Source organism: Delphinus delphis, chromosome 11 (genome assembly GCF_949987515.2).
Source record: "Delphinus delphis chromosome 11, mDelDel1.2, whole genome shotgun sequence".
Taxonomy (NCBI): domain Eukaryota; kingdom Metazoa; phylum Chordata; class Mammalia; order Artiodactyla; family Delphinidae; genus Delphinus; species Delphinus delphis.
In genome coordinates, this window is record NC_082693.1 from 86,847,737 (window position 1) to 86,868,860 (window position 21,124).

General features: G+C 39.1%; 1 protein-coding gene across 2 annotated transcripts in view; it reads left to right on the forward strand.

Moving 5' to 3' along the window:
• The window catches only part of RIC8B (RIC8 guanine nucleotide exchange factor B), a 127,490-nt gene extending 106,657 nt beyond the window's left edge, over positions 1-20,833 (forward strand). Inside the window, exons 9-10 of one of the 2 annotated variants that reach the window (XM_060025539.1) lie at positions 3,144-3,263; positions 17,336-20,833. In XM_060025539.1, the coding sequence (XP_059881522.1) occupies positions 3,144-3,263; positions 17,336-17,447 (232 nt within the window). In that variant the 3' untranslated portion in view covers positions 17,448-20,833. The remainder of the gene's footprint in view (positions 1-3,143; positions 3,264-17,335) is intronic. The other variant, XM_060025540.1, reaches the window with a different exon arrangement.
• The last annotated feature ends 291 nt before the right edge of the window (positions 20,834-21,124 follow it).

Genomic DNA, 21,124 nt, shown 5'->3' on the forward strand with positions numbered 1-21,124 from the left:
AAAAATTATGATAAGTATAAAATTATCCAATAAAATATCCACCACAGTTAACAGTTAGTACACTTAAAGTATCTTAGGACTCAGAGTCTTGGAACGAAAAACCAATCCCAGAATTTCAATGTTAAGATCCTGAAACCTGGAAAGTTAAATCTCAGACTATACTGTTCAAGGTTATAAAGGTGGCAAGTGTTTGTTCAACCAAAAATAGTCTTTTTTTTTTTTTCAAAAGTAGTTTTTTATGAAACCTCACTCTGTTGCTGTGGTGGTGACTATTTGTTTTCTCTTCCTCTGGGCAGAAGCTACATGAGATTGGTTTGAAGTGGGGAGCTGGAGGGGAGACAGTGTCCAAGTCTGCCTCCTGCCCCCAGAACTGCCCCCAGAACACTGGCATTTTTCCCATAGGAGAGTAGCATGGTTCAGCAACTTGTGTTTGCTGTGGCTTTGTTTACGTTCTTCTGAGTACTGGGGTGGGGGTAGGGGTAGGGGGTGTTTTTTCAAGGAAAAAAGATGAAACCTCAATCCCTGGAGTGATTTTGGGGGGTTGGAATGTTTTACTACATGGGTAGAGGATGGTAAGTTCTTACTCTGTAAGAGTGAACTTCTGGCTGCTGCTTTCATGCTCAGTGAGCAAAGGATTTTGTGACTTTAGTAGCTAATTTCACAGCAAGACATTAAATCATTTTAGCAGCAGTGGACTTGAGGTCAGCTTATGGAAAACAGACATCATTTCCACTAAGCCCTTAAAAGAACCAAGAAAAGAATCAAATATGCCCTGATCCAGGAATGCATGTCCTGACTTTGTGTGCTGTGGTATCCACAATACCACAGAGCTGACCAGTGTGTCCTCCTGACCAATTTTTTCCCTGAGGCACATGATGGGTTGTGCTAATTTCATTATATTCTAAAACAGTGTGTGGATCTGATTTAAGTCACCCTTCCATTGAGCTTGAGGAGAGAAGCCTTCTCTCAAGAGACAGATGAGCATGGTCTAAATAGTTAATACATCTACCTTCCCTTATACTTTCTTCTAAGGCCTTGTTGCCTTTGTCTGCTTGGTAAGTGGTATGTGCCTATAATAAGTACCTTTACTTACTTATTTATAAGACTATATGTTTTTTTCTAATTTAGCAGGCAGCAGAAGAGAAACCAGTGAAAATATGTCCTGTCGTTATACACCTAAGCAAATAATAGATGAGTGGTGGAATTACATTTTCACTGTGGCATCTGGATACTTCTTAAAAACTCCATAGTTCTCAGAAGCCTCCTCTGGGTCCTCTTTGTTCTTGACTTTTGGTGATGACCCCGTTTGGCATTTTTGTTAATGGCCACCAACTAGACGCCTTTTTCTTTTCTTTTATGAGCACCTGAAAAAAGGGAGAGACAAGTAGCACACAATGAATGTCTCAAGTAGGCACTCTATCCCAGTGGTTCTTAACCTCAAGGTGCATCACAATCACCTGGAAAAAAACCAAAACAGATTTAGTTGGTTTCTGGTGAGGCCTGTCTTTCAAGTTTCTCAAGTGATTCCAATGTATAGCCAAGGCTAAGAATCACTGAGAAGCCTATGGGTTTTCAGACTGTTTCCCCAGAGTTCCTGAAAGTGCCTTAGGGGCTGCCTTAAGAGGAATCAAGTGAGTGCAGACAAATAGAAGGGATTCTAGGCCTGCACTCTCCTTGGCCATCCCTATCCCCTCTTCTGCCTGAGCAGTTCCACTTTCATCTATTTCATAAATCAGCTTTCTATGTAGATTTCATTTGTTAAAATAAAAAGGGTGAGGGGTTCCACTACTTCGAAGGAAAAAGTTTTTTAACCATGGCTATAGACATAGGTCTTATGAAAGAATGGCGAAACAGATGTTTTAGATCCGGTTTTTAAGGATGGTGAGCATTGAGTCCTTCTGTAAGAATCTGTATGTCAGGCAGCCTCTGAGGAATGTAGAAAAATAAATATTTTTTTGTAACAGATTATAGTACCTAGCCCTTGCTCCAAGTGAGAAAAGCCCTGCTCTGTAAAGAAAGTTAACTTGCCCAAGTAAAAGTCTAAAGAAGGGCTGGCAAACTAGCCACCAGATGATGTAATTAATCGTGGTGTCTTGGTTTTGGCCTGCATGTTTTTTTTTTCCCTGTTTAGACTAGCACTGTTCTCCATTTTACCCTAGTCCCCAATACTCCATGTTATTTATACTTGACCAATTTTGCATATCCTTAAGGCCTGGCCCCTGAAACCATTTGTGTTTGTAGACCCTAGAAAGTAACTTATCAGCGATTTGCCTTTTGCAGGGATATTTCATTTGATCATTAAAAACATACTGTGTGTACGTGGCTGGTACAAAATGCTGTAACCTCTTGTCTGCTTCTCCAGAAAGATGCTTAAGCTATAAATATTTGGCAGCCGTTGAAAGAATTATCTTTTATTTCACCTCGTCAAAAAAAATAATAATAATGTGGCTTTTAATTAAGAGGATAGTTTTGTTTGGTATTAGAACTTCATACAAAGTTTATGGAACGTATTCATCTTAAGTACTTTATTAAATCTATTTCCAGAAAGCTAGATGGTATACCTGTCTTTTGGTAGGCTAGATTTCATTCCTTTTTTTAATCTAGGTCAGATCAAATCTAATTAAAATTGTTCTTTTGCTTTATCTTTTATTATTTAAACACTCATTGCCTTCTGTGGTCTCACTAATGGACTAATTTCCTGAGATTATAAATGGGCATGCTTTCATTTTCAGATTCCAGCCTCTCTGTCATCATTTTTCCAATTTTTTGACATATTTGTTTTATGCTGTATCACAGAATAGATTTCTCCTTCTCTGAAATCATTTGTCCCTTATATAATTAATGAAGAAGCTGTGCATCCAAGGATATTTATCCTAACGGCACCAATCAAATTTCATATTTTTAAAAAGCAGCCATGCCTTTAAAAAAAAGTTGGCAAGTTTGCTATCACCCATTTCCCAAAGCAAATTAGCAGGAAAAGTCAATTAAAAAAAATTCCTATAGCAGTTCTATATCATAAAATTGCTATTGCCAATTTTTTGGCTATTATACTCTTTCTTATTATAACTTACAACTTGGACCAGAAAAGTATAGAAAGAGCATAATTTGAAAACATACAGCATAACTTTTTTTTCTTTTTGTAGCATTAATCTTATCACTGGTCATTTAGAGGAACCAATGCCAAACCCCATAGATGAAATGACAGAAGAACAAAAAGAATATGAAGCCATGAAACTTGTCAACATGCTTGATAAACTTTCCAGGTATTGTATTCCCATCCATTTTTTGCTTGGTTTCTAAAAATGTTCTATTTCTTTGTCTCTCTCACTGAGAGTTACCATAGAACAGCAACTCTGGAAATCCATGTTGATTGGAACAGGATGCCCCAGGCAGCAGTAGTTCAGATCTCTCTTGGCTACCATGGTTCTTCTACATGTGCCGCTTATGGATGTGCATTCTTAAACATTTAAACTCTCAAAGCTAGGATAGTAACTACTAGGTCATTGTGATATTTAACCAACTAACCTCCCTGTCTTCAAAAAGATGCTGTGAATTAGGTTCAATGATTTTGCTGCTGCTTGTATTTTTTGTTTTAGTCTGTTTTGGTTTTTGTTCCAAATCATGATGCTTTTTTTTTTTTTTCTCCCATTTTTGATGTGCAAGTTTGCAGTTCTTTCTTTTTGGATTGCTGCTAAAACCAAGAATTCTAAAATGTCACGCACCCAATAGGAAAAAGTGAAAAGGAATAGCTCAAATGAAGGATTTTCTGAAAGCAGGCACTTGTATTAATTAGGGATTCTAAAAACAATCTCCCCTTCCCTTCTTGCTTCACACCTCCTTCCCCTCCCCAGATAGCCAGTTTTGAAAATAATTAAATATATACTAATAAGCAACTAGTCATCTTGGAGGAGTTATTAGAAAGTATTAATTCCTTTCATACTTGCCTGAATTGCTCAATTTTCTAGTCGTACATTGAGTCACTGTCTCCTTTAAGCCATCTTGAGTGAGTGCTTCTGTGTGTTGGTGGCAGCTGCCACCGGAAGGTGAATTTCTTCTGGTCATCTCCTTTTTCACAACAGCTATGCAAAGGCTAGTATCCCTCAATCAAGAGGAGTAGCAACTAGAATGGGAAAGCCAGAAAGCCAACCATTAAAGGGAAAGGTGTAATAAAGAAACAAGCAGAGGCTAAGAGCACAGCAGGAGGCTTAGAGTAGAAGTGTTCAAAAATAAGAAGAGGCTGACATGGGGAGTGTGACAAGTTAGGGTATTTAGACCCTTTGCAGAGTCTGAGTTTTCACATGATGCTGGTAATGTGGTGGAAGTTACATAGAAGTAAGTAGCTTCATCATCTACAAAGCTAATATGACTAGAATTTAGTTGACTTCCAGTTAGTCCTTTTAAATTTCCATCATTTTCCCAAGAAGGTTAGAATTTACAGCTCACTATGCTCACAGTCTTCAAAAGACATTGTTATCTGTTTGCATATGACATTCTCCATACCTTTGGATAGAATATACATGTTCCTTCCCTGAATGAATTTACAATAAAAGAGAAGATGCTGATAGGACAAACCTATAGGAGGCAGGGTAAAAGGTTCTGAATGAGTATATAAAAGTAAGATTTGTACTTCCAAAAGGATCTGAGGTAGCTAATGAAACAGTGCTGTAAGTACAGCAGTTGGGATGAGAACCAACAGAGTCCATCTGGTAGAAGCTGGAGGGGGAAATGTTAACAAGGACCTGAGTAGAGCATATTAGTGTGAAGACAGTGAACTAGTTAGGTTGAATAAATTTCATTTCAATAATATGAGTTCTTAAAAGATAACACAGATGCTATCCAACTGGCCCATTTGCCCTAGATGAGTAAACACCCAGCAGATGCCCAGCTCAATCTGAAGGTGATACTGATTTTCACATGTATAAAGCAGAGCAAATATGTCTTGTGTTGGCTTTGATGGTATGAATTTTGCCATTAAAGTTGAAGCTAAGGCAACTTTGAGAATAGTCCTAAATCACAGACTTTTTTCATGACTTGTGGTGGGATTTTTACATTGTCTGCCTTTATGTGCTTTCTAACATTTGCTCTCACTAATAACAATCAGTGACAAAACTGTATGGAGATCAGCAGTGGGCATTCCAAAGCAGGAATGCAAAGAATGAAGCCATTCTTTATGTGTCTTATGTGTTTGTCTTAAGTTTCTTCTCACTTTTCACTGTCATTTTTGGTTTGGTTTTTTGAGGTTAAAAAGATGCCATAAAGCCAAAGTAGACTAAATTCAGTAAATTCAGGGAACATTTATTAAGCAGCTGCTCTGTGCAAGGCACTGTGCTAGGAAGATGAGGGAGATTCAGAGGTGAATGTGGTAGTCCGTATCTTTGGAAATGATTGCTTCTTATTACTGTGGGATATGGCTGTAATCTGTTCTAGAATAGAAGGAAGTAATGACAAAATAAGGTCTGTGTTGAACTGTGAGCACCCAGGAGAAGGAGCAGTTCATTCTGTTGGGATAAATCAGGGACTTTCACAGGGAAGGTAGCATTTGTGCTGATCCTTGAAGTTTAAGAGGTATTGAATTGACAAATGGAGAAATGACCATTCATTCTAGGTAGAGGGAAACTTACTCTTGTTAATAAGATAAATCTTTTTTATTCACATACTGCATCTTTCTTCCAAAGAGCTCAGGTTATTTTATCATTATTTGAGTAATATGTTATCAGATTTATCATTGGGGAAAGCAAGGCCCAAAGAATTGCCCCAAACATTTCCAAGCTAATGACTGGTGAAAATCCATTTCCTTTCACAGTTTACAAAACACTTTCACATACATTGTCTTTCTAGCTAAAGTAAGGCTAAGAACTTCATTTTCCAGAACTCAAGACCTTTGCTCTGTCCACTGTGCTACTGTGTCTGTCTGTTAGAGTCAGTGTTTGCCAGAACATTTCCTAATCATCCTCTTCAGCAGTGTGCTATTGGTTAGTTCCTTCAACTGTCACTCCAAGGATGTTCCGCATCCCACCAAGTCTTGCTGTGCCAAGAGTGTACTGTAGCTTTGTCTGATTAACTTTCTTTCCAAAAGTGAAATCATTTTCTCCTGGGCCTGATTTGAAAGGCGTGAGAGTAAAGGATAGGATTGGAGGTGATGTGGCCAATGAATGGACGCTAGACACTTCCTTTTTTCCATCCATAGGAGAGCAGATGTGAACGACCTGCACCAGGATGGTGGTTAGCAACAGTGGCCCGTGCCAAAGCACTTACCAAAGTGATGACTAAGGTTGGTCATGCCAAGTACTGTTACTGAGCCTGGTGTAGGGTACAGATGTTATTTACCACCAAAACTGTAAAACCACCAATGCAAAAATTAAAATGACATTTCCATTTTGCCTCCATGCTGGACATAGCCACTGCCTCAAGTTGCTCACCACCTTAGCAGCTTTATCTCAGCTAGATTTTTAAGGATACTGGAGAGATTAGCACTCAAACATTTTCTTCCCATTGACCACCAACTGACAGTATATTCCAAGTGATTTTTTTTTTTTAGTAAGGATTGTATTTGTGACAGATGTAGGTAAGGGGATTGGCAATGGACCTAGAGGTCTTAAGAGTTTGAGAATAATTTGAACCCCATAAATCCCATCATGTCTAGCTAGTACAGTGCCTTGTACCCTGTGGTTTCCCCAGTGTGTGATGATGAAAAAATGTATAAAGCAGATCCCCAAATCGAAGGTTAATTTTTTGCTCAATAAAATAGCCTACATGGTTTAAAGACTTGAAAGTATACTTTTGTCAGTTCCATTTCTTGGCCAGATGTCATAAAATTCAGGTCTGGAAAGGAATTCTATAAGGTACTTTGGCCCACGACTGGCTAATTTAAATATTGGGGTACCTAACTTCTTTAATATAGAATAATTGTAATATTTATCAGACATAAGCATTAAGGCCTGAGGCATAAGATTATAGAAAGCTTCCTTTGACATTTTTTTTTAATGTGAGAACAGAGGTGGAAAAGGGGATGAAATTTGCCTGCCTCTCCACCTCCTCTTTCCTTTTCTGAATTGGAAAAAAAATAAGCCCCTGCAATTTAAGCGGGAGATTAGAACGGGGATTGTATGTGGTTAAGCAAGTCCAGTGTGGCTAAGACAACTGCATTCACCTCAGCTACAGCATACGAGCCTCATGTAGTGACGCGGCCTCCTCCACAAAAGGGGAGAGAGGATTGACTGGCTTAAGCCTAAGCTAACCAAGGGAAATAATATTTCAAGTTTCGACTTTTCTAATCCCCTTTAGTTTCTTAATTGGAACCAGGACTGATTAATCTTCTACTCTACCCTTACCCCATCACTGTTTAACAAGGTACATTGCCTTTATTGCTTATATATTCTATCAAAATCTTCTAAAATTTACATTTATATAAGTAATTGTTTTCCATTTCTTCCTTTTCTTATCTCCTCCTTATCCAATGTATATATTTTGCCAGCCTTTGTGTAGTATTTGGGACATGGCTTTCTTAATAAATGCAAGTATCAAATATAGTAATAGTTCCCCTTTAATCCAAAGGTTATTTTTAAACTTATGGAAGCTGGGACAGGTAATTTATGACTGAAAAGTAATAACTACATAATTTTTTTCTTGTAACTAAATTACTTTACTCTACTTACAAAAATAACTGTGATTACTCCCACCTTTATGATGAGTTAATCAAGGAAATGCTTTTTAGGTACATTTCAGAAATATGATCCAGTCTTTATAGCATTGTGAGATCTATTTAGGTACGAAAGTGTCAAGATCTTAATTGTTTACATCAGAAAATCCTTTAGATCTGCACTGTCCAATATGGTAACCACTACCCATATATAACTATGGCTAGTCTGAATTGGGATGTCCTGTAAGTGTTAAATACTCAGACTTTCAAAGACTCAGTACAAAAAGAGAATGTAAAATAAATATCTCAGTTGTTTAATATGGATTTTATATTGAAATAATTTTTGATATATTGGATTAAACATTATTTTAAAATTAATTTTACCTATTTTTTCTATGTGGCTACTAGAACATTTAAGATTACATATATGGCTTACATTATATTTGTATTAGATAGCACTGTTCTACATCATTAAAATACACTGCAGTGTTGCTTAGAAGCTTAATTAAGGGAACTTGGATCCAGTTAAACTAATATACCCTTAAAGTGGTAGGGGAGGATTAACTTGAGAAACTGGCTAGACATCTCTTAGTAGGACGTCATGCAAACTTTGTATTGCCTATCGGTAGTCATTGTCCTTTAACTCTGTAGTAGGAATGCCTACTTGGAGCTCTTGGTTTAAGCACTAGGTGAAATGACTTCTGTTTATTAGAGAAACATCAAATAAGAATAATCTCCATTGACTATTTGCTCTGAGTCACCCTCCTCCTTTAACTTTTAAGACTTTCTGATTGAGAAGAGCATGTACGAACTTCCATTTCTACTGCTTTATTCAACAGTGTCAGCTGGCATGCTGACCTCTTATTAATATTTATTTTGCTAATTCTGGACAACAGGAAAGAAAGGTTCTGTAGAGAAATTACCAAGAAATAAAGATCACCTTCAGTTAAGGACAAAACTGAGTTTTATTTTTCTAGCACTATCCCTAACCTCTTTCTCTATATTTTCTTAACCATGCTCTTTAATGTGAGGTGGATAGCAAATTTTTAGAAGCTTTGCATGTGATCTTCTAACAGAAATGAGAATAATGAAAGACTAATATTTATATAGTGCTTTAAAGTTTAAAAAGTACTTCCACTGACTGTTAAAACAGCCCTGTGAATTTTAGATAGGGCAAGAGATATTTTATTGAGGAGTAAATGGGAGCAATGATGAAGTGACTGAACCAAAATCAGGCATCTGGTTAATGACATAGTCAGGATTTGGTTCTTAGTCTTCATATTCCAGATCTTATGTTATTTGAAAAATTACCAACAAACAGCTCTCAGATTTGTCAGTCTGATTATTTTTAATAATACGCTCTAAATTTTAAATAGATGCAAAGCACGAAGACAAAGAGTAAGCATATTTACCTGACAAAAAAATTAAGATTTGGAGGCCATTCATTCCTGCTTTTTCATTCCATAGTTGAGCTTTTCTCAAATATCAAGTCAGGTCCTATGTAGCTTATATCAAAAACAGAAAATAAACAGAAACAACTTCATATGAAGGAAACCAGTAAAACTGCTATGATTCTATGTTAATAAAGTCTTTTAATTATTTTGAAAATAGAATGATTATAGGTATTCTAACAAATTCTTACATTCAGTGTGATCATATCAAGAAAATTAACTTTAGAAAGACTTCCTTATTTACAGGACTGTTGCCTGTTTAGGCAACTCCCAAAGTGGAAGGACATGGTGTAGATAACATGCCATATCCATTTGTCTTGGGATTGATATTTTTATGTTACGTATTTTACCTTCCCAACTGTACCCAATCCCAAAGCATAATGGTGAGGCTGAGGGAAGGATCTCAGAAATGCTTTTGAAAAATGCAGCTTGAAGACCTCGAATTTGGTATAGAAAAGTCACCACACCTCTCCTGCCTACTGGGTTAGTGGCTTAGTGAAAGAACAGTAAAACCAACCAGTCAGCACTAGGAAGCCATTAGATGAAAGATTAACTGAAAGATGAAGGACCAGCAAAGGACACTCTTCCACAGTATATAACTGAACATGTTAACCAGTGCCAAAGGTTGTTTTAATTTCTGTGAGGAAAAAAGCATTAAAAACACTTAAGAATATCACAAGTTATTGGGAAATCCATTGTACTTCAGTGGATATGGACTGTTTCATTGATGCTGAAATCTTGAAATAAGATGCACTCTCAGACTTGGAATTATAGCAAAGATTACAGAGCTGCTTTCTCCGGGCTCTCACAGGCTCCATTACTGCAGGCACTTTTGGAAAAGCTCTGTTAATTAAAATGCTTTATTTATATACTAATTTTCATCCTATCTTTCAAATGTGAAAGGGAATTAAATATGAAATGGCTAATTTTAAATGCCAGGGTTCTTTTTTTTCCAAGCCAACCTTACATTAAGAACAGGAATCCCTGTGCCAAAGAAATGGTTCCCAATTATCCCATCATGGGTTTTGTTATACATTGTACAGAAGTCAACAAAACAAGTAGGTAACAGGACCTGCCTAAATAGCAGCCACCCTCATTAAAATCAGAGAATTAATCAGGGGGTGATTGGAGGAAGCAATGCTTCATAGGCTCCCCCTTTTTCTTCTTTTCTAATCATAGAACAAAATATGTTACATAAAAGGATCGGAACTATTATGCAGTACTCAATTAGAGGGAGGTGAATAGGTCTCTAACATGCTGTTTTATCAAAAGAGCAGACTGGTGTTTGCATGACTGTTGTTTCATTACAGACCCTGTCATTAATTCCATGTGTCAATACTGCCCTGTAGTACACAGAGCAGACAAGAAAGAAGAGCCCTTGAAAACAAGGGAATGATTTTTGAGTCGTTATCAAGCTAAGTGGCAAGCGGGAAGCTGAAACTCGTATAGGTAAATTCGAAGGGACTCTTGGGAGATCTGCAAGTGGGAAACAAGAATGCATTTTACCAACTGCTTAATTATGTCCTGTTTTTCAACAAGTACACTTGAATTGAATGCTTTGTTTGTATTGCACAAAAACATGTGCTGTGGGCAAGAGTATTCTCTTGTTTCCAGGTCAAGTAAGGTGTTTTATACACATACACATCTGGCCTATTCTATAATGTGCTATTGGGTATGTTAGTATCTGAGCCCCAATATTGCACTGTCATTTCTGGGAGAAAGAGTTATGTAGGAACCAGAAGCCTAAAAAGTGGAACCTTCTCTAAGGTCCTGAGAGGTTACATAAGCCCAGGCATCCCAGAGGACCATACTTACAGGGAAATGGTGGCTCAGGAAAATGTTGAACTATATCTGGGGAAAAAAAAGACAGACTATAAAATTTTAAATATGGTATAAATCCCATAATCTCCCACCCCTAAATCTTTAAGAAAGTACTTTTTGGTTTCCATTAGCAGTCCTAAGGGTTAGGCTGGGGCAAAATAAGGTTTCCTTTCTTGGACGTGCTTTATCTGTGTCCTCGTGCCTGGCCAAGCCCTTAAAGATTATGGTTCCTTATCGTTTAGTAAGATCAAATTTCTAAATGATGTTTCGTTCCAGTTGAACATTCTTGGAGGCTTATCTCTTCCCTGGCCAGATGCCTGATCAGATGAGAAGCCCGCCATGATACTGTCACAGTGCCTAGAATGGGCTCTTTATCCAGTAGACATCACTGTACTTTTTGATGATAACGAGGGCAGTCTTAACTTGTGTTAAGGCCTGTGTATAGCATTGAAGGTAAGTATGAAGGAGTTATTGCTATGTGAATATCTTAATCCTGATGCACATTTCAATATACAGTATCTTCGTTTAACCATGATCTACATATATCTGACACCTAGCCATCCTTTTTAGATGGGACCTTCATAATTTAGGACCAGTAACTCTTCATGAAATGGCCTGTTTATTGAGGGCCATGAATGAATTTAGATCCTTCCTTGTAACATTTGCCATTGCTTTGATTTACTTTCGGAATCATTCTAATCATTTGCTGGTAGTTTTGCAGGAAGGACTTGTGGTCTTGGTGTATGTCAGTGACAATTAGGTAGGATGCTGTGTTTGACTCTTAGATTTAGAAGATCTTGATTAGAAACAAAAGTTTAGCAGTATTGAGTTTTAGTGTCTTAAAAAACCTAGCAGCTTTTTAAGTAGATCAAAATTATTTAGCGGCCTAATATTTAGACTCCTAGAATTAGAATCTTGGGGATCATCTTGTCCAACCCCTTCATTTTGTATAGATGGGGAGACTCAAGCCCAGAGAAGGAAATGACTTGCCCAAGGACACCCAGCAAGTCAGTGGAAAATCTGACACTAGAATCTAGACCCACTGATGCCCCATATATAAGCAGCTGAGTCTATACTAATTAGTGGTTGGAAATTCCAGGTTGTATGGTACAAAGAAGGCTTTGACTTCGGGACTGTCAGAATGTCTGATGACACTGACTCATCAGGGAAATAATTGCAGTTAAAATAATATGAGGATGTTTCCTGGCAAATGGTTCTCTACCATTGTCCATTTATGCTATGACCCATGTATTATATTCTTTCAATAAACATTTACTGAGCACCTACTATGCGCCCATCCTATACTAGATACTGCAAATCACAGCCAGGTAAGACATGGACTCTGCCCTCAAGTTGCTCACAGTCCAGTAGAGAACGAGAAATCCCTGGAAAGCATTATGCAGACTTTCCTGTAGAATGCTAATACTTTTCCTAACTGTAAATCTTGGTGATGAACGTGAACCTTCTACCCAAAGATCCAGCTTTTCTCTTGGTCAGGGTTTGTTTATTAGGAGTCCCATAAAACACCATACCTTTTCTTTCTGTGAAAATGCAAGATAATACCAACTGCAGCAAAATTGAGTTCATAAACACTTATTGAGGATCTACTATCTGCAAGGCACTGTGCTAGACACATAGGGATATGAAAATGAATAAAGCATAGAACATTTTCTTTTTAATATGTCAAAGGAATATTGTTTTATAGCCTTCAATGTTTGTAATGAGAATTACTTTTTAATAAATATTCTTAAATATGGGACCCTTGAATTAGAAGACAAAAATACCTCTGTACTATAATCCAGACTTGTCAGCCCAGGATTTCAAAGTCTCCATCCAAATCCTCTTTTGTACCCCATATCTGTTTTGAGCTTTCTTTTTCCTTTACCTCTGCCAAGCCAGCCTGCTTGCCAATCCCTGCACACAACTAACTCTTGCTTCTGTGCCTTTGCTTGACTAATCTTCTGCTTCTGGGATGCCTTTCTCCCCATGAATCCATGTCCATCACTGCCATTACAGTCTGGCCCTGAGTCCATCTCCTGCCGGGAGCCTGTGATCAGCATCCCCATCTCCTCCGCGTCCCTCCCACGTGTACATAGCCCATATGACTGGTGGAATAACGGTTCTGTGGTATTCATGAATGCTTCCCATTCTCTGTCCACATCTTGCTGATCTAGAGACAACAGATCTTATTAAATGAAACAGTTTAGTATAACCAGGTCATTTATCAGACCTTTTAGGAGTAAGTCTCTATATCAAAGACTTCATTTTGGTATTTGTGGGCTGTTATATGATAGAGAGGAAGATCAGAATCGTTAAGATGGGGGTTTGAAAAGTAAGCCCGGAGTCCATAAGCAAAAAACAGTAACATATCTGTAAGTCATCCTCTCTCCTTCCACTCCCAAACAAACAGTATGAGAAATCACCTTTAAACACATTTCAGATACAGTAAGGGTGTACAGAACTGTCAAGCTAGGGAAAGCAGGGCTCTGCCTGTTAATCATCTCAAGCTTGTTGATCTGCTGTTCTGTAATTCCTTTAATATTGTTTAATGTGTGTGTGTTTTACCTTCTGAACTGACTAAAAGCTTCTTGAGGACAGGGACCATGTCTTTTATTTGCTTCTGCATATTCTTCTCCCACTTATTCCCAAAGAGTACCCTAACAATCTTGTGGAAACCTTCCTTCCATAAACACATAAGGGACAGGAAATGCATCTTGTGGGTTCCAACTACATTTCGGCCATTGCACTATGCACTTTTTATGTAGAATGACCTTTCACCCTCATGACAACTCAGTGAACTGGGTATTCCTATCCCAATTCTACAGATAAGGAAATTGAAGTTCAGAGAGTTCAAGGTCTTACTGCTAGTGAGTGGTAGATCCAGGATTAGAACTTAGGTCTGTCTGATTCCAAAACCTATATATGCCTTTCACTATACCACAATAATGATAACTAATATTTAGGACTCCTTTACAGTTCATAGAGCTCTTTCATCTGCACTATTATTATTGCAATTACTACTACCACTGCTAGTACTATTACCCCTTAAGTCATCACTAGGAAGTAGGTAGTGCTAGTATCATTATCCCCATTTCACAGATGGGAATACAGAGACTCAGAGACTTGCCCAAGATCACACAACTGGTAAGTGGAAGAGCCAGGACTTCAGCCAGACTTCCTGACTCTAGATCTTTTTGTTCTTTCCACTATATCACATTGCTGCCTTAATTTATTTGCACGAATGCATGATTATGTGGCCAGTTACCACTGACACCTCTCCTACAGGAATGTCAGTAAGACCAAGCATCGCATGGAGCCATGTGGAAAAGACAATTCATACCCTCAGAGGAGCTTCTATGTTAGTAGAGGGGTGATACAGAAGACCTAAAAAATAAAGCCTTGAGAAGAATAGTTCACAAATGAGAATTAAAATATGAGCCCCTTTATTCTATAGATGAATTCCCATAATTTGGCCATAAAATTTTTGTAATGTTCTTAATTATTTCTATTATAAAATTGGATTAGGGAGTAGGGGTGAAATCGATGGACTTGATTTGAAAATATTCCTCCTGGGTTTGGATGAGAAAGTGCTAGCTACTTTGTGCAAGCTGGCAGCTAGCTCCAATATCATCCTGTTACCAAAGAAATGCTGGAGTGTTAGGAGTGATGGCATATCCACCCAGCAATTCACTATCTTGGTAGAATTCCTATAGTCTCATCTGCTGATCAGACTTCTACCTACCCAAACCCTTCAACCCCACCCCCACCTTACTGTACCCTCAGTCCACCAGCCCCTTCAGACCTTTGAACTTTCTGATCCCTTAATGTTTCACCCCAGAAGGTGATCCCCTTCTCCTTTGGTATCGATTATTAGTAAACAGTGTCCAGTATCACAGAGTCCTTCAGCACCATCAGAACTAGGAAACTGTTACTGAAGTATAGATATGTATAGTATGTATGCGTGCTGAAGAGAAGTTTCAGTGGAAGCAGATTGTTTTCTGGTTCCTCTAAGCATTTCTCCCTGGTTGTCATGCAGAGCTGTTTGCTGTCCTGAAAGATGTCAGTGTCTGCCCCCCCCGCCCCCGAGCTGCTGCACCTGCTCTGCTCTTGCCGCAGCGAGCGGGTCGCCACCCACGTGGTCATCGGAGCGAGGCCACAGCCACGCTCTGCTCCTCACCCCCTACCTCCACCCTTCCAGCGGACCACAGCTCTGCCCTGGAAGGAAGGCCTTTCCTTCCTACAGCCATAGCCGTGATCCAGCTCTCTGTCTCCTCTCATGCCATTACTGTTACAGTGACATCCTCATGGCTCGTCTCCCCGCCGCAGTTTCCCCTATTCCAGTGTGTCTTTTGCACTGCTGCCAGAGATATTTCCCTATAAAGCAAACCTGATAGGGCATTCCTTACAGGCTAAGACTCGAGCTCCTTGCTTTGGCATTCAAGACACCTGACCACTAGACCCCCAACTACCCTTTTTGCAGCCTTGCCTCCTCCTGCTCCTTCATTGAACCTCGCCACTCCCCAAACACTGGGCCCTGTCCCAGCTTCATGGGAGCCGAGAAAGAAATTGACACAATCCAAAGAGGTCTACAGAAAAAATCACAAGTAGTTGGGACTATACAGAGCCCTCCACACAGACTCCTTTGCCTGAAAAGTTCTGTACTATCTTCGCATGGCATAGGACACCTCGTTGGAGGTGCCGTTCCCACCTTCCCCAGGCAATTTGGTTGATGCTTCATCTCAGGAGCTGTTATTTCTTTTGTTCATGATTCTGTTACAGCATTTACCCCATTATGTTCTAAGTTATTTTTCATGTATATGTTTCACTCACTCCTCAAGGGCAGCAGCTGTGCCTAGTCTTCCTTTTCTTCCCAGTATATGACACAGTTCCTGGCACATAGTCCTTGAACAGCTGAACTCAGAGTGTGTTCCTTCAGTACAGTTATAGCAGTTAATCCAGATGTGTGTGCTGCAAAGAGCACTGGACTGGGATTCAGAGGCCTATGTCCCAGGTCCAACTTTGCCACTAGATATGTGACCTTGGGTAAGTCACTCAGTCTCCTTTATTAAACAAGGGGGTTGGACTAAATGATCTCTAAGGCCCCTTCAACTTTAAGTTCTATGATTCTGACCCCATTTCTTGGATCAGGAAACACATTTCCTACTTTATAATATTTAGCAGCCTCAACCAGTCAACCATCCACATTACTCAAAGAGAGTTTTCAGACTCCCAGCAATAGTCTTCTGGTACCAGCCAGAGCTGCTTGATTAGGTTCCTGTTGACTTATCCAGTGACCACTGAGCTGTTCCTCCCCTTCCCCAGGAAGTTTCTCCGCAGCTATAACACCGTCACACTGCTATGTGGCCGGCCCTTCCGAGGGGAGCCCTTCTGGCCTAAGGGACAACAGCAAGGAAGCAGAGGGAGAGGAGGTTTTATCATTTTCCTTCACTCCAACTCCCACCAGCATTACAACTGCTGCCATGTTGGTTCTTGTTGTAGACATGTTTTTAGGGGGTGATGCCCGTTTCTGTGAGAAGTAAGTTTTAAGCAGTTCATGTGCCTCTTCAAGGCTCCTTTTAAAGTACACTGCTGACTTATTGGGGTGGGAGGAGGACTAGAGTTAGCATCTCAACATGTACATTTGACATAATCTCTATACAATAAATAAGAGCCTATGAAAAGATTAAATAAATCTTTCTTAATGCTTTTTGATTGGCTTAATCAATAATTAATCATCTTTAGATGAGGCTGTAACTTGTGGAGTAGATATAATTGGATTAGCTGAAAAGAGGCAGTTGGGGAGCTTTGAAGAGATTAAAATGGCTGTCAATCCCATAATTAAACTGCCACAAAAAAAAGCAATGGTGTTTTTTAAAAAAGAAGAAGAAGAAGAGAGAGAGGAAAGAAAAGGGAGGGAGAAAGTTGGGGAAGGCCAAATGATTTGAAATCAATAAGTACTTACGTATCACTAGAGATTGGAGAGGCAAAAATCAAATGATGATTTATTCCATTAAACGAAATCCATACATATCAAATTAGCCATTAATTATATGCCTGGTCCACTGGGACAGGTGAAATTTTGGCAGCTTCAACTTCACTAAAACAAATCCACAAAAGGAAAAAAATTATTAAAAACAGAAGAGACCAGCTCCTTGTCCTGAGCCCATTTAGACCTTGACTTTTCATACTTTTAATTGGCTTAGTAGGTTTGGCCTGTGTGAATGAAGTCTTTTATCTCCCTCTTTTTCTTTCCATACCTCTTTCATCTTTCCTGTTACAAACACACAGAGAGAGCTTGAGGAAAAATACTTTGGTTTTTAAAGACTTTTCTTTTTTTTAAAGGAAGTGGATTTGGGTGGGGGGAGGGGGTGTGTGTGATGCTGGTGAATACTTTTTTTTTCTTTCTTTTCTCTCTTTTTTCCAGAGAGGAGTTGCTTAAACCAATGGGACTAAAACCTGATGGGACAATAACGCCTTTGGAGGAAGCACTCAACCAGTACTCTGTCATCGAGGAGACCAGCTCTGACACAGACTAAAAGCATCACCTGCTCAACTCTCAGTATTGCTTTTATCAGCATCTTTTCTCTGTAGCTCCAGGGGAATCTTTTCTCTAAAACATTTATGCCCTTGCTTTGGCTAGAAACACATTAACTGGTTTACTCATTGAGAATCCAGCATATTTAAGAAGTGATCCTGTGTTTTGCGATATTGAGGCATTCATACAGAGCTGCAGTTAGACGGAGTTGCAGAGACTAGGAACAGGAAAAAAAAAATTCCATTTTGTCAAGATGGAACTGAAGGACTTCACTCTATAAAGCAGCCCTGGTTGAATCTGGCAGTTCTGTTTGCCAAGATTCTAAAGAAGATTTAGCCGTGTCCTTCCTCTCACTTGTGTGAGCTGCCCTTTCTGAATCTCTCCAGAGACAGAGGCATGTGAGAAGCAGAACGAGCTGCTAAAAAGGGGCTGAGGCAAGTGACTTGTTAGATCAGGACTGAGTGAATGGAAGCCAAGCAGCAGCTGCTCCATAAACATAGCCCCACTCTTCATTTCAATTTTGTATAAATCTATAGAAATGCACACACACGCACACACACACAACAGCCCCAGACTTGCAAACTGATTACATTCAAAAAGTTTGTATGTCAGTTATCTAGAACTTCAGAATACATTTCTCCCTATAAAGTTATAAATGATGGTTTAGTTCTGAGGCAGCTACAAATGCCTATTTATTCCCTAATAACCTGAACACTAGTACCATAGAACTGAACCCCCATCTGTATCACTGCATGGGGAACATGCATTCTGAGGTCTAACATAGGGGTGCCTCCAACCTGGTAGAGGGAATGGGTACAGACCCCCTGGGTACGGGGGGGCCTTTTGAGCCCTCTGCTGAGGGTGGGGGAGTCAGCAGCACCCATTTGTACATATAGGTCACTCATATGTCACATGTTTTAAATTGGGGACTGTGTGTGCTTGTGTGTGTGTCCTACCTTTCTACCATATGTGATCAGTTTAATGGTAACTTTATTTATTTAAAAAAGAAACACAAATAGTTACTGTTAAACTGATTAAGCCTGTTTATTTTTACTTTTAGAATTGGTCATATGACGAAGTAGAAAATGAATCATGCAAATAGACAGTGGGCCTAGTTAATCAATGGCTAAAGTTGAAAAGGGGTTGGTTTCCTTTTATATATATATATGTATGTATATACATATATATATATATATACACACATAATGTGCTTAACCACTGCCTTTTAAAACTTTAAATTAAATAAAACATTGGGGTTGATTCAATTTAGCTATCTGTGTGTGTTTCTTTATAGATACGTGGGGTAAACAATCCTATTTCACAGTTTATGCTTTTTTAAAGTGCTTTTACATCTGTTATCTCACTTATAATAAATAGCCTTTCTAAGGATAAAGTACATGAAGTATTAGTGAAAATGTCATTTATCCAGAAGTCACTTCTCTGGCAAAAGTACAAATCAGGAATTCAGTTTTAAAAAGCCTTAGAGCTGCCAAAAGAGATGGCAAAGTTTCTTACAATTTATTTATAGGAGAGATCCTCAAGAATCTCACCTTGTGCCTCTTTACTAAAATTTGCATATACTTCTAACATGTTTAGTTATCTGACTTCCAAGCCCACAAAAAAATGGCAAAGGAGGCGGCTGTTAGATGGAAAGCAGACCTACTGAAAGCAGCAAAAAGCCAACTGAAAACCGGATAGGAACGTGGGGAGAATGAAAACTACTCAAGGCGTCATAAGTCTGGGACCATCTGTTTCCTGAAGGACATTCTAGTTGACCCAGAAAGTATCTGTACAACAGTATGGCCTATAAACTATTCTCATAACGATGACCTTGTGTTTCTTTTAAAAAATAAGAATACTCTATAAAAAGACTAGGAAGAATACATTTTAGGATTTTTTATCCAAAATAGTTGGGAGTATAAGTTATGTGTGACCCATGTTTTAACAGTAAATAAAATGAAACTTGGTAATTCATAATTTTAGATTAAATGAAAAAAAGTTTAGAAAAAAGAATTTAAGTATTTTTGTTACTTCATTCTACAAATGCATTTTTAAAGTATTTTTATAATTTCTGCAATTAAATAGCTTTGGCATGAGTGTCGGCTTACCTAAATGAAGACATGTTTAATGAAATACCATCTTGCCAGCTTTATGCAGAGTGTTTGAACAGTCCTGTTTAAGTAGCTGTGCTCTTCTGCTTTCAATGAGTTCTGTTTCATTTTGAGTTTCCCCATACTGGGCACTAAGCTTTGTTTTGAAGAGAGAATTTGCAGAGGGAGAAGATGAAAGTGACCTCATCTTGCACACGGAAAAGAGAACTAACATCTGTTGATTGCTTGCTCTGTGCTGGGCTTTTTATGTATCTTATCTTGTGTAAAGTCATCACATCTCATATTAAGAGATCATCTCTGGAAAGCAGAGTAAGTTACCTAACATCACAGAGCAAGTAAAAATCCAACTCTGGCCGGCCTGACCCCCAGCACCTCTCCTTACCCTTCATGCTGCCCACCTGGGTCCATGTTGTGCCCCCTTATGACTCTGGAATGCTGGGAGAGTGGTAATTCTCAGGCCATTTTAAGCAATAACTATTTCAGCAGAACTGGTTTAAAGAACTTATTAAACAGGGAGGTGACCTGAATGAAGTTGAAGTGTGAGTAGGAAACTTGCTCAGTTAGTACTGGATTTCAAATAAGGAAGGACCTGGAATCCTTTAGGTCAGAGATGAGGGCTGCAGGCTCTCCCCCAGCCCCCGTGCCCCAACCACCCTGACCCTCGACATCTACCTGGCTCGGTGGCCTGCAGTGGGGATGGTGAGAATATACTGGCCAACTGCACTCTGCAGGCCCCTGTGTCCACATCCCTCCCAACCTTTAAAACAGGGTATGGAGGAGTGGGTTCTAAAATAAGGCACTTGAGCTGCTGCTTTAGAGTAACAGTCAACAGACACTTGAGGCCCCTTCACACACCGGGTGGTCCTAGCAAGTGCACAGGATGGGTGTTATTGTCCCTCCTTTATAAATGAAGACATAGGCAGAGGCAGTACAAGTACTCAACATCCCCTTACTACCATCAGTCTTGCCGCCTCCCAGTACTAGGTGTCTCTTATATTGACCTCCCTTGCCCTCCCCCCCATTATAAAAGTAATATATGTTCATTGTGGAAAGTTTGGAGAATACAGGAAATAATAAAGTTAATAATTCACCCCAAAACCCACCACCTGAGATAATCTCTGTTAATGTTTTGGTGTATTTCCGTCCTGTGTTTTTTCTATGCATATATAATTTATTTTACTACAAGATTGGGATCATGCTGTATTTACAGATTTGTACCCTGCTTTCTTCTTTAACATATTGTAAGCATTTTCCCATGTCAATAAATATTATTCAAAAATTAATGGCTATATGATATTCCATTATATAAATTGTGGTAAACACTAGTAATTGCTTACCCAGTATTCTTCTTCCTTGCTAACAGAGGAGACATCATGACCTGTCCCTCCTCCCCACAAAAAAGGTGCCCGCTGCCTTCCTGGGAGGCAGCATGAGCCTTGTCAGCACTGAAGAGCAGCAGGAAATGGAATGGCACCAGGAAGAGCAGACTTGTTCTGCCATACACAGTCTAGCAGGAGCTTCGGCAGCACAAATATGACACAGCTAGATTAAGTGACTAGATAATTCT